Genomic DNA, 14,913 nt, shown 5'->3' with positions numbered 1-14,913 from the left:
GTTTAATTTTTTCTGCCTTTGCACCCCTTTGTTAGACAATTACAGAACCCATATTTTTTTTAAAAGGATGACATTTCCCATGAGGGAGTTTTCTATTCCTACTTTTGTTTTGGCTTTAATGAAAAAGATGAAAATGATCTTGCAGCTTTTGTTGTGTATGTTATGTCAAGTATTGCCAATACATCTTTGATCGATGTCCTTTGTCTGGAAGCCAAATGGCTGCTGAACTTTCACGCTTTTTCAAAAGTCAGAGTTGGCTGGGCTCTGTGTATTTCCTGGCATGTGTCCAAACTGCCTCCTGAATTATCCAATGCTTCCCACTGGACTTGGTTAAAAATCAGATTGGTGTTCAGACGTGGACATGAAAATGTCTAGCGAGGGAGCCACAGTTTTTCAAGCAAGGTGCATGCCGATTACAAAATGCATGTGATGATCCTTGAAAATGGAGTCACTGGAAAAAAAAACATAAAGTTTAATAGATTTTTTTGTGTGATTCTCCATTTCACTGGTCAAAAAATGGACAAGCAATTTTTATCATTGGTGAACTAAATAAAAACTAAAATGGTGAGGCGAATACAGTACAAGTATTTCCAAGTATTAGTTGTGTTTTGTTTATTTATTTATTTTTTTTCATGGTTTTGCCGGAGATGTGACTCATAGGGGATTTAAAAAAAAATAGAATCCTGTGCGTTAATTTTCCACTAACAACCATTAGAGGGCACTGTAGGTGTGTGTATCAGTGTTTGCTGCTGATAGCAACGCAGAAAAAAAAGCGCTGCTCAGCCTTACGCTCTGTTCATACCTGGCTCCAAAACATACTTTCAAGCGGCCACGTCCAATGAAAAGTCATTAGAAATGGCATATTTGCGCGTTTCAAGCTTCTGTGTATAAAACCTTCATGTCATGTGTTGTGTCACAAGTTTTTAGGTCCTCTATGAACGGTTCTACATATGAATCACTTGCCCACTGAACGTGCATTGAACGTTAAGCCAGTTGAACTTTGACCAATCAGGGACTCAAATTGGTAGTGATGTATGGGTAGTTTCCTTTTCAAAACATGGAAGCACCAGCTGTTTGAAAAAGATCATTAAGGTGAAATGATTTATCTCGGATTTGTATGACACCATCTTAAATATAATGGAATAGAGCTGTGAAAGAAAAGGCCCAGAGCAAGATTTAAGAGATTTACACCACTTCAAAATGTCATACCAAGCCTCTTCCAACTGTTAGCACATGCGCTAGTATTATGTAGTGACTGTCTAGTGTAATTACCACATGCTAAAAGTTCAAGAACCCACATTTAGCTTGTTCTTCAATATACATCAGGTGCCCAGTGTCCACGTAGCAGTATGCCAGGCTTGGCAGAGTTATTTAGAAGCGACACAGAAGAGGATGAATTCGAAATAACAAGTCATCTGAAGTGATACAAAGAGTTTGGTTGACTTGGTAGCATGTTCTTTATGCTGCAATTTTCGCAATAATTGTTCAAACGATAAACTAACATACTAGATTCCTCCAGTATTTAATGAAGCTAAATAGCACCAATTTGTGCCAATAGTGAAGCGTGCAGATATTCTGTCTATTATTGTTATCTATTCTGTTATTATGATTTGCCTATCAAGTAGAAATGTTTGTTTTTGTCCCAAAATTTGTTAAATAAGTTTCTCCCAAAAGTGTGACTTATAGTCCAGTATGATTTTCCCTCTTTGTTGTGCATTTTGTTTTGCATCTGGGACTTATACATTGGAGCGATTTATATATAAAATTTTGTAATAATACTAGAAACCACTGGAGAAACCCTAAAGCTTGACACATTGGATCATTGATTACATTAAGAATTCATTTTTAAGGAATAAATAGTCCAACAAATTTTTTTACTTAACCCATGTGCTATCCTATGGGGTCCAGATGACCACTGACGTGCCATCCCTACCATGACATAGGTGGATAAAGGGGGAGAGGATTTCATGTAATCCATGGAAACCAGTGAAGATCACGAATCATTGAAGATAAAAGTTCAGCCCACTGTCTTGTAGGGTCTAGATGACCCAACTCCCAATGTTAAAGTGCCTAGGATAGCACAAGGGTTAATAGAGGAAATGTACAAACTGGATTTAATCTAGGTGATAAATATGCATGAGTCTCCTTTTCTTCATTGGACAGAGCTGTTTATGAATGGGGTTCTCGCCCCCTTTTACACAGCCTGTGTTAAACAGGCTGGGATGTGCTCTTTGAGCCACGAGGAAATTACATCAGTGTCATGACTGTCTGACTGACTGCTTAACTCCTGTGTGGAGAACATAATCCCCACCAGAGCAGTCGGGGGGCTTTCCCTGACGTAAACCCCGGATCACCAGTGAATGGAAGAAGCTGCTGAACAAGAAGAAGAGAGCTTTCAGGATAGGAGCCTGGGTCACGGAGAACCGTACAAGGAGGATATGAAGTCAAGCTCACACAGATCAAGGAAATGTGCATGAAAAATCTGGAACAGATGTCTCAGCAAAGTAAAGCGCAGAATAAGTGTGCATGGATAAAAAAAATACCTTTGACCTTAAGAAGAAAAAAATATTAGATTAAAGGGAGTTTGAAAAATGAAATGGATTTTCCCTTTCCCATTGAGTAGACCTGGAACTCCTATAGTCTTCTCTATTCCCCCAATTCAATGAAAGTCAACAACATTTTCCAGGGAAACTATCTTGTCTTGGATCATCATAAGCAACACCCATTCGCCCACCATGACTATAGTCAGTTTGATTTGATGCCAAGATGAAGCAGATGTTAAGTAAGAGGAACTGTGGGATGCAGATTTGACCTGTTTTTTTTTTTTCTTTTGAAACAGGTCAAGAATAAGCTACCCACCTCCTAAATACTTAGTCACAACTGCCATTATGGGTGGATACGGGCTGTCTGTGGGCAACAAGTGGGCAAACCTGTCCTGGACAGGCAGATGGCCCGCATGAAATATCATAGTATTAGATCACTCTGTGAATCTGTAGAGTAAAAATAGTCATGCCATCTTTTTACTACAGGCATGCTGCAAGCAACAGGTCGTAGCTTAATTAGATGAGACGCAGGCATGTCATACAGATTTTTATCAACCCTCCCCAAATCCTAGGGGGGTCCTACAGCACTTATGTATCACTTGCACAACTTGTGCATGCAGCATTTGTGAGTGGTCATTAATGAGCCAGTATGCGCACCTTGCGTACAACTACCGTTGTCCTTACTCTACGATACATTTATCATAACCCTATGTTCCATGATATCGCTTGAGGTGGCTGTACCAGCCTCAATGGAACTGCAAGACATACCTGTGCTCCCTTTAAGAAGCGGCCGCTACTGTCTACAAACCGGCACGGGCCTAGACAACCCCAAAACAAACAGAACCTGTGCGGGTCAACCTCCTTTACTTTAGCATCTGACTAAAGCTTTGAACACTGGAGCTGTCTCTGGTAACACCTTTATAACACACGCTCTTTGACATACCGGAAATCCTTAATCGTTCATGCAATCGTGTTTCCTTTGCATTTTCTTTTCCTGTTTAGTCAAATTTGTTGTCTGAAAGGATAAAGAACATAGTTGAAGTTGGTCATTTAAGCCATAAGAAGAACTGATGAAAACCCACATCCTGATGCACCTGACAGGGTTGTGTGCAGCAAAGCAGGAGCCACAGAGCTGATCATTTCTCTCCAGACTCTCCAGTTTTGCCATCCCTGATGGTATTTGATTGACTCTGTGATGTTTGTAAGTCTTAAGGCTGAGCGCAGATAGCTTATGGATTGCTTTTTAGCTTAGTTAAAGGCGGAAAAACTTTTCTGCATCATAAAGAAGCATTGCGGACACAAAGTTGTTCAAAAACCAATCTTGTCTTTTATATTCATGGTTATTTGATAGTGAAGCAAAGTCGTACGCATTGATTAAAAACTCGGCTGGAGACTACTCCAGACTTGAAATGTTTGTCATTTTTGAAATATGTAGAGATAAAGTGCGGTTCAGTCCTCAGCCTTAATGCTGGTAGAGCTTTTTACAGACCAGAAGATTGCTTTGAAAAGTCAGGAACCTCACACAAAGAGTCAGAATCACAACATCTCTCTGAGTTTTTGATCAGTTATTCCACTTTGGTTTCTCCATTAAACAAATATCATAGACGATTTTTTTCCCCCCCATTACCACAATGCCTCATCGCTCCTTTCATAAACATCGCAGTTTCCATTCCGGGGCTCTGCAGCTTCACGAATCAATTTATTCACTTCAGCTTTAGCAACATACACTCCATGGATCGATCCTGCTGGCGAAAGAGCAGGCAAGACTCGAGTAGAACAAAAGAAAACAACAGATAGATATCTGGGATGTGCGCTTTCACTCTGCTGCAGCTAATCAGCAACGCTCACCAGCTCTGCAGATGCAGTTCAGCCTGTTAATTACACATGGAGTCCATCAGTCTGACACCGCATTCATCTCAGCTAAATCTCTCCCAATGACGCTCCAGTGCCTATGCTGATTAATGTGTGGCAGCGGAGTTTGGGGTCTGAGGATACAGATGGGGGACTAAAGGTAGCTGTTTAGACACTGGGAGACAAAGAAAGTGGTGTTATCAGCTGGATGTACCCACAAAACAATTTCCTCACAAGAATGCAGGCATGAATGTGTTCCATAGCTAAATATGTGTTTTGCCTTAATCTTAAAATCAATAGAATTTATTTGTGTGATCATTATGTTTGGTTTTACTGTGTGAGATCATAAATCGCTCGTGATGTGCTGCAGAAATCCTTTATATTTTTGTGAGAAAAGAACCCCTTTTCTGAAAAGAAATGTTATAACTTTAACAAGGGGCAGAGGTACAGGGGGTGGCAAAGTAATCAATAATAAAAGCTTTTTTCAGCATTGCAACTGGTTAAACTTAGGCCACATATTCAAAAATGCCACCGCGCGGAGACCTTAAAGTTTTTCAGCAAACTCAGCAGGTGGCCCCCCGGCCACATTTGGAGGTTGCGGTGTGGCAGTCCAGTGAAAGGTGGGTGGCAGGAAGGCAGCAGCGTGATAACTGACTGATAAGAGGGTCTCCAAGGTCCCCACAATTGTCTGATGATCAGCCAATTTCAGACTACCACCCACCTGCTCCAGTCCTGTCGTACCACTGCAGCCATCCAATTGTTAGAAACCATACGGTTCCAGCACAGGCACTCGGCAAGGGCTGTTGACATGGGCCGTTGATGACCGGACGCCAATCTGGCGATCCCAGCAACCATTGGTCCTGTGTATGAAGCCTTCAGTGCTGGGACCGCTTGAACCTTCGGTTTGGTTGATGGGTCTTTTTTGATGTGTGCTGCTTTATACAATCTCTGGGGCTACCGCGCAGCTGGTGGCATATCATATGGACAGCCACCGTCCGGAGACATTTACAGATCAGCTGCCAGCCGGTGATCTGGCTGCCACTGCCTGTTGCCGCCCGATTTCATAATGATGCATCCCTGCCTGACTGACTGACGCCTGATGGCAGCAATTTACATTCAAGACCACGACAGTGATTTTCACAAGAACTCGAGCAACTAATCCTTAAGATTCTGCAGATGCCTCCCCATCGCGCCGTGGCAGTTGTATTTGTGAAGGACGCATAACAAAAACAGCTTAAAATGTGTATTTTTGATGCTCTCATTTGTAAGGGCCGTCCACTCTGCTGTTCTCATTTGCCATTCTACCAAAGTCTCCTGCCCCCTGTGTTTGTTCTACCTCCCCCACTGACCAAAACTAACCAAACATGCACAGTGATTTGTATGTTTGAACCATTCCTTGGTATTAATCTTTCCCATTGTGTTGGTCCACTCAACTTTTACGACATGATACAGTTCATTTAGTTTGTATTTGTTTGTGTCTGGTTTCAAACTTTGACCTGTTTTGCTGCTTTACTTTAAACTACTACCTTTTTAATGCAAATGCATGCCATTAGCAGATCATTGCTGTAGCTATTTCATGTTAATCGGAGCAGCAATGCCATCCGCAGACTTTTGAAAAAGGTGTTTTAGATGGTGTGTTGTCTTTGAAACTTCAGATGACTAAATTAACCAACTTCTATAACAGTACTTTCAAATAACAGGAGTGAAGGGATCGGCTGTACGCTCTTACCTCCCAGTGTGGCAGAAACTAGGAAGTGGGTCCCATACTTCTTGATGAGGTTTTCGTTGATTTGCTGCAGGGTTGGCCGTCGCCCCAGTAACCGCAGGTTGCGTAGGAACTCTGGCGCCAAGGGCAATGGCGCTTTCAGGAAATCTCTTTTTTCTGTGGCCAAGCTGTTCACCTTCCAGTGGCTGAACTCCCTGCAATTATGAATACATTAACAGATGAATGAAAATTAGGGGATGTGAATACATTTCGCCATTAAAATACTCAAAAACACTTTTATTCTCTCGGTTCATGCATTTTCTTTTCATTTTTTGTTGTTTTGTTTTTTTTAATTTAGAATATGAAAATTTCTTTTAAGAGGGAATTTAAATGATATCGAGAAACATAACAATTAAGTTTATTCTCTTTTTTAATCCTAAACCAGCTCAAAGTACTAACAATTAAGCCTTGGTCACATGCACCCCAACAAGAGTTGACCCGTATGGGTGCTGCAAGTTTTTGGTTGGTCCAGGTTCATTGATGATCAGAGACAGGTGCATCCGCATCTTAAAGTGAGCGCAGTTCCCTTGAGGCTGTGTCCACCTTAAGGGTCATTATAAAAATGGTGTGTACCATTGTCATCTGTGTGGTAGTTGTGAACTATTCGTGAGGCTAATGTAAGTTGGACACCCTACTTACATATGCATGATGCTGTCGTACAATGACTAGCCAAACTCTAGTCATTACTAAGGTGCGTGTACTGGCCCCTAACTGAGTAAGTGGTGTGAAGGTAATATGTCAGCATCTGTGGAGCGCCCGTAGGATGGCCACATAATCTACGATCTGATTGTCTAATTTCCTAATTTCTAACAGTGTGCCCCGTACAGGTTTGTACATTTTTCATCAGCAGACAGCCCATATCCACCCATAAGGGCAGTTGTGCCTGAGGTTTTTTCATTGGTTCATTGGATTCATGGGTTTGAATAAACGCATCAGGCCTGCTACATTTGACTGGATATGCAGCTATTCACAGAAAGGGAGGTCCCAAAAATTAGCGTTTCCAACAACCAACATTTTGTTTTCCTGCTCAGCCTATTTGCCATTGTCCATCCCCATCAGTGTCAGGTTCTGGGCCAGGGCGGTTGTTGGGTTTTGTTTTGACACTTCCGGTTTTTGTCTCTGCTCGTTTGTTCTGTCTTTACCTTATTGGTCTCACCTGTTGCTGAATCACCTGGAGGGTATTTAGCCTGCACTGATCCTGTCCCTGTCACAGGATCATTTTGGATTATTGTTACGATCGTGAGTGTTATTAAAACTTACGATTTGACTACGAGTCCCTGCGTCTGCGCCTGTGTCCTCACCTGTGAGTCCTTGACAATCAGTAAGGGGGTGGGATGTGTGAAAAAGGTGTGGGGTGGGTGCGTAAGTCTGGGGAAGGGGGTTTATTTTAATTTTCGTGCTTGTTTTTATGATAGTTATTTTGTTTTGCTTTAATGTAAAGCCCTTTGTGTTATTTCTTTATAGGAAAAGTGCAATATAAATAAAGTTTTGATTTGATTTGATTGGATTTGATTTGTCTCAACTTCATGAGAACCTTACCTGAATGAATGAGAACCTTCACCAACAACCCAACTTTACCAACTAAGTTATTATAACTCAAGTCAAAACGAAAAAAAAAACATGAATTGGTTTAAAATGAAGCTACTATAACCCAAAAAGTCAGTATTGCTCCACAAAGTGACCCAAAAATATAACCCAATGAAAACAATGTAAAGCTTTAAGAGTGTTACTGAAACAACTAGCCCAAAAAACTGTAGAATTTTTGTCATCAAACATAAGAGATAAAGTGCACAAGGACTGGTAGAAAAGCTTAAGAAAAAAGAAAAAAAATTGAACTTGAGGTGGCTGTACCAAATAACTTGATCGAAGTCATGCAGAGCAGTGGATGTTTATGTGGTCAGCTGGGCGCAGTGACCAACAGGGAAAAAAATAATATTCATGCAGTTTGTGTTGCTGGTAAACATTTCATTTCTCCGCTGCTGCAAAAAGCAGAACCCTGAGATATTAGAAGATTATGCAAATGGGTGCAGTACAGCACCTCATCTGCATAAATGTGCTGGGGCAAGACGAGCTGAACATCAGCACTTTGTGTAAGCATTTGAACAAAACAAAATACCAGCAGTGACTCGCAGTTTCCCCTGAAAGCATATCTCAAACAAGCCTTCATGATGTAACAGTTACTCAAACTGCCTTTTGCTGGTAAAGGTAACCATTGCTTGTAAAATAACACTGCAGTTGTGACGCTGGTAGCGCTGTGACTACATCAGTAAACACACAAAAGGCTTCTCCCCCTCCAGGATCAGCCAAAGATACGATTGAAAAAAAATAATCACATTTTTGTTTCCTTTTGTGTAAAATTCGACCAAAAGCTCCGATTTATGGTTGATAAGATCAACGGTTGACAAAACCGTCTCCTACAGGAACAGCCTCAGGAGTCTTGGTCACTCTCCGGCTTCATTAGGAGGTTCATTCTCACATAATGGCCCAATTACAGCCTTTCCACAGTCGCTCACCAATCACAGCGCACAGTTTAAGGCAGTCGTTTGAAACTCTGGCACTGTTCTGTCATTACTTCAAGATAACTCTGGAAAACGTCATGTTAAACGCATTTCATGCAGCTGAGAGGAGAAGCTGTAAAGCACCAAAAGGTCAAAAGGGAGGGTGGAAGCTTTTTCTTGTTCTCGGGGACACATAAACTTACCTTTTTCCTTTTTTCCCCCTTTGTATTCATGCTCAGAGTACAGTCTGCCTAAACTCAGAATAACTTACTTTTCCCAAAACATCAGAAACCATCACTTTTATCATTTTGAGATCTTTATTGTTTAAATTGTTTAAACCTTTCTGGTATCAAATTAGTCAGCACCTTAGTTGATCTTTTTAGTTTTGCTCATTTTTGTGTTTGAAATATTAACCCAGTTAATCCCACTATATTCACAGAATTGACAAAAAAGTCACATTTTTTTAAGAATGAAGAAAGATGTTGTTTTTAATCCTTTAAAATCCACACGAAAAATGTTGCAATATAATTTTTTTATGAGATAGCCTTTGGTATTAACTAAGATAAGTTGGGTGACTTGGTAAGTTTTTGCTCACAACAATATTAGTTTAAGATCTAAAAATATTGACATGAATAAAAATACCTTATTTAGCCACAGTCTCAAATTTTAGTGGAATGATGATGAACTACAGGGAAGAAAACATGGAACATACAAAACAAGTAAAATCCAATGGCTTTTTTAGAGACAGTTTGGATCATTTTAATTAGATAGGAGTCTCAGAAATTCATGTATCGAATTTTATATGGTTATTTAGGGTTTAAGCTGTTTCATGTGCTGAATCAATAAACAGCTAAATCTTTAAAGCCTTCAAAAATACTGCCCAATTCAAACCAATGTCAGGATTCATGCAAAAGAGATAAATTACTGTTTTACTACATTTAAAACAAAATAATCCCAATTTTCAACTTGTCCTGTCCAACAGCTAGGCAAACAGATGAGAGCTGAGGGCCTCTTGTGTTGGACATATTTTATTTTAACAAGAGGGGTTATTCATCTTCAGACAAACCAAAGGTATGTCTGAATAAACCCCTTTTGTAATTGAGGCCAAACTTTATTAATTTCAATCATGTTTGAAAATCTTTGGTGTTGGACCGGACGGAAAAGGAAAGAGGGGAAGAAGAGAGAGGGACGTTAGAGAGAGGGGGGGGTAGGAGGGTGATAATCGGAGGGGAAAGGGGGTAAGACCATGAAGCAGCATAGAGCAGACAGGCTTACTGGTTGTTTATCGTTACGGTACGGTTCAAATGTAGTACAAAAAGGGCGGGGCCTGTTCACACACACTCAAATATTATCAACACACCTGCTAGCCGCAAAAATGTCCACATGTCAACATGCACACAAAACAGATAGTGTTCACGAACGCATACCTATGCCTTTAAACCAACTAGTGTGAAATCTTTCATTCATTCAATCATGCAAACTATTAGTGCAAAGGTGAGCTAACACCTGTGCTCAGGTGAGTGTTTATGTTCTTCTAAAATGGATGGTGGAATGTGAAAAGAAGGAGGAGGAGTGCCCAGCCACCCCCACACCCATACCCCCGCCGCAGCAGCAGCGGCAGCTGGAATTCCCCCAACGCCACACGGGAACAGGCAGGGAACAACCGCCCCCCGGGCGACCAAGACCGCCACCCAGGCCAGGGCCAGCAGGACCGCCGCGAGGCCCCCAGAGCCAGAGAGCAGGGAGGTGCAGAGGGAAAGAGAGTGCCGCCCCAGCCCAGCCAGGAAAGCAGCCCCCCGCCGCGCCGGAAGAGCCCAACGCAGGGCCCCACCGGAGAGGGACGCCCACAGCCCCAGACGAGCACCCCACCACCACCCAGGAGTTCCGGGCATCCCCCCGCCCCGACCCCAGGTACGAGCCAGGACCCCCCAAGGGAGACCCGCTCCGCACTCCAGGCAGCCACCCACCCGGCCCACGGTTGGTCCAGGTAGGAGTAAGGCAGGGGCCCGCCGCCCCCGCCCAGGAGGGGGGAACCCCGGGGAAAAAAGGGCGGCCCACAAGGGGTGTTATAAATATGGCCCGACCAGGCTCGGCCATGTTGGAAGTTTGGCGGGGCCCAGCGCCCAGGGGCAAGGACCAGGACCCACCCCCCAGGGACACGAACACCCCCGGCTCAGGTGTAATATGAACCCCCCCACCGCGCGGAGAGAGCACCGCCGGGCCCAGGGAGCCGGCACCCAAGGGACACGGCCGCCATCGCCAAGGGGCCCACACCCCCCACCAGGGAAGGGGTAGGGGACAGATGGACCCAGGTCCCACCTTCCTTGTAAAATGTGTGTGCATGTATGGGTGCTTGAGAAGGTGTTTGTGTGCATGTGTGTGTGTTTATGTTTGAATGTATATATTGAAGGGGGAGGGGTGTGTGTACTAAGGGGGGTGCAGTTAAAATTGGCGAGTAGGGCACTAAGGGGACATCTCCTGATTACTCACAGTGATGTCCCCTCACCCTCCACACCAAGGGGCCCTAAATGTCTAAGGTGTGGTTAAAATTGGCGGGTAGGGTGCCAGGAGGACATCTGCTGCTTGCTTGCAGTGATGTCCAAGCACCCCCCCCTACCAAGGACCCTACATGTCTAAGGTGCAAATAAAACCGAAAGAGGGGGGGCCCACTCCATACGGCAACCATAGGAGGGGGGCCACTCCCAAGTAGCCCCCCCCCCAAGGCGCATCGCAGGCTAGACCCCCCACCCCCTCACCCTAATATTAGGTTATATAAGGAAGGGGGTAAGTTGGGGACAGCTGGTAGACTGTCCCCCGGTGGTCAAACAGCCGTCCCCCAGCCCACCCCCAGCAAAGGGGCCAGGGCCACCCAGCCCAGGGGCCCACCCCCGGAGGCGCCGACACCCTAGGCCCGGCACCACCCACCCCACACAGAGAGAGAGGAGCCAGAAAGCGTCGCCCCCCCCCGGAGCAAGCCCAGGCCCCCACCCCCAGACGCCGGCCCTAGAAGAGCTCTGGTCAGGCCTCGACGGGACCGAGGAGGCCAACCGGCCGAGGCAACCACTGATTGCCTCAGCGGAGACCCCGACCCGTTAGCCCCCCCGACCCGTACTAATAATGGCCCCCCCTCCCCCCCAGAACGCCCCCCCACAGGACAGGGCCGACAAGCCCCCCACCCCACCCCACCCCAGACCCCGCAGCCGAAGCGGGTGACACCCAGAGCGACCGGGGGCCCCCGAGAGCCAGGGAAGGGCCGATCCCAGCCCCAGGTGCAGATGGGCAGCCCATCCGGCGCCGCTGGGCCCCCCCCACCCGAGCAGGGCCCCCCGCCAACCCCCCCAGCACAGGCAAAGGGACCACCCCCCCAAGCCAAGCCAGACCACCACCCCACCCCCCCACCACGCACCCCCACACCCAAGCCCAGAGGACCACGCAGCGCCCCAGCCCGCCCCACCCAGGCACCGGACCCGACCCCCCGACCAACGGAGCCCCCCACCGCCCCCGCCAGGCACCGGAAGCCCCGACCCCCACCCCAAACCACGGCAGAAGGGCAAGGAGCAGCGACGACCAAGCCCTCCACCCCCTAAGTCATGGAGTCAACCACAGGAGACCAGAAAGACTGAATTCTTTCAAAGTTACTTGAGCTTTGGGCTGACATTTTTTCCAAGCTGATATGATCAAACAGCAGATTTCTGTGTTGACTTATGTTTATATTTTTCTTGTTTTTCCAATTTATTAAAATAGTTTTTTTGGCAATACAAAGAGTTATGAAAATGATAGATGCTAATCCTTCTTCTATATCGATGGCACTCATGTCACCAAGCACACAAAGTGACGGTGAGGCAGTGATTGAAACCTTAAGCCAGACTGATAAATCGGCACATACCTGCTGCCAGAGAGCCTGGACAGGAGTGCAGAACCACAGTGCATGCATGTAGCTGTCGGGTAGATTATTATCACAGTGCTCGCAAATGTCTGAGTTACTGAGACCCATCTTGAACATCCTCTGTCCAGTGTAGTAAATTCTGTGAAGAGTTTTGAGATGGATTAGCTGCAGATTTGGACTTTTTGTCAGTTTAAAGGTGTTTAGACAGAGTTCTGACCAGAAGCTTTCATCTGTGCTGATGCTCAAATCTGCATCCCATTTTTTTGTTGGAAGGGCAATATTGTTATCTAAATTACATAAAAGTTTGTATATTTTGGAGAGAGTTCTATTCATTGAAAAATTAATCAGAGTGGTAACTACATCTGGTAGCTTTAAATCGTCGTCTTTAATTTTATACTTTTTAGTAATACTTGATTTAAGTTGCTGATATTCCAAGAAGTTATTTATTCCATGTTTGTCTTGAAGTTCCTGGGGAGTTATGAATCTTCTATCAATAATTACGTGCTCTAGTTGTTTTATGCCCCCTGCTTACCAAGCTGGGAAGTGAATCATTCTTTTGTTAATAAGGATGTCCGGGTTGTTCCAGATGGGTGTCATTTTGCACGGTTGAATTGATGATTTTGATATTTTGAGAAATTCCCACCAGGCTGTTAAGGTGGCATTTATATTAATGCTTTTGAAACAATCCTGTTTTTTAACTGTTTGGCTAATAAATGGTAGCTGTGACAGGTTGATCTTTCCACATAACGCCTGTTCCAAGTCTAACCATGAGTTGGTTTCTGGATTATTTTTTAACCATTTTAAGATATATTGTAATCTATTTGCAAGAAAGTATTTGTGGACATTAGGTAGTTCTAATCCTCCACAGCTTTTTGCAGATTTTAAAGTTTTTAGACTAATTCTTGCAGGTTTGTTGTTCCATAGAAAGCTTGATATGGATGAGTCTAATGTTTTGAACCATTTTAATGGCGGTTGTGTGGGAATCATTGAGAAGAGATAATTAACTTTGGGTAAGATTTTCATTTTAACCGTGTCCCAATTTTCTTTGACAATCTGTTTCTGTTGAATTCAGCTTCTGCTTTAATTCATGTTCCACATCCCAATGATTGGTCTGCATCTACAAAATAGTTACACAAGGAGATAGTAACGTCTTCGTGTTACATTTCTCTCAATAGCAAAATAAAGGAAAATGGCTTGGTGGGCTAGCAAAAAGAATGGTAGTTTACTAAAAGCTGTTAGCTTAGAGAACAATCTGAAAGCTTTAATAGTGATGAAGTCAGACACTAGGGAAGTTAATAACAGCCATCATAAGTTCACTGTTAGGGGCGTGGTCTGTTACTGAATAAACGTGATCAGCTCTACTGTGAAAGACGTAAAACTGCCTAGAGTCTTTTTGGCTGTCACCTTTTTTTTGTTAAAGAAAATCACTTATATTATCTTTATTATCATATTTAGACCACAAAAGTTGTTAAAATATTATTTGATATAATTATATACATAAGAAACACATCCTGAGTTCTGTGTTGTAAACCCACAAAGCCATCCTGATTCAAACAGATTAAATGACAAATCTCTCAGAGCAAAAGTCAATCTCATTTAAATGCAGCAAAGTGCAATTAGTCTGCCGCTATCACATGCATCAGCGGGCAATAGTTTTGCTTAGTATTTAGTCCAGTAAGTCACAGGATGGCAGGCAGTAGCTGCAGACTTATTAAGTGGGGTTGATATAGACTGATGTGTTTTTAGAACGCCTTCTCAGTGACTGAGCACGGCAATGGCGAGCCGACAGGGCCCAAAAGCAAAGAAACACACTGCATCATTTACTTTTCTCCTCGCTTCGCTCTCTAAGAGTTAACGGTGAGACTGCCGGCTGACCATTTGGCTAATGATGATAGATGGCGTTAATTAAAAGGTTTTAGCACAGCACTGATTGCACCTGCAGCTTAGGCTCCCGGTTTCGCTGAAGCACGAGGAATTTTAGTTTGAACTGAAAAAAAGGGGGTCAGAAATCTGTAGATATGCAGCTTCTGTTTTTTTTATTTTTTTGTTGTTCGTCCTGCTGTCCTAGTGGAAAGCAATACCCTGTTTTTATGAGCTATGAGGTTTCAGCAAAAACAGACAGCTGTCGGAGTGAATGCAGCCTATATTTACCATCAGCTTCCCATCAAGGAAGATGTAAGTGCTCAGAATCTTGAGGACCAAGCTGAACACACAGCAAGAGGCAAAACATTTTTTGCTGTTTATATTACATTATATAAGCCATGTTCTCTGAATTTTAATTTGGGCTTTTTAAAATTTTCTTTTCCTGTGGTTTGAACCCCACAGTCCATCAACTCAAAATCAGTCCCTGTGCTAAAGGCTACCTGTCAA

General features: G+C 43.7%; 1 protein-coding gene across 3 annotated transcripts in view; it reads right to left on the bottom strand.

The window, feature by feature from the left end:
• brinp2 (bone morphogenetic protein/retinoic acid inducible neural-specific 2) overlaps positions 1-14,913 on the bottom strand; it is a 281,900-nt gene that overhangs the window by 80,829 nt on the left and 186,158 nt on the right. For all 3 annotated transcript variants that reach the window (XM_078934944.1, XM_078934942.1, XM_078934943.1), the window contains one exon: positions 6,124-6,314. In XM_078934944.1, coding sequence (XP_078791070.1) covers positions 6,124-6,314 — 191 coding nt within the window. The remainder of the gene's footprint in view (positions 1-6,123; positions 6,315-14,913) is intronic.

The sequence above is a fragment of the Oryzias latipes genome, chromosome 17, assembly GCF_053564925.1.
Source record: "Oryzias latipes strain Hd-rR chromosome 17, Olatipes_Hd-rR_3.1".
In the NCBI taxonomy this organism is placed as follows: Eukaryota; Metazoa; Chordata; class Actinopteri; order Beloniformes; family Adrianichthyidae; genus Oryzias; species Oryzias latipes.
Note: the sequence above shows the minus strand (reverse complement) of the source record. Positions and strands in the feature narration are given on the sequence as shown.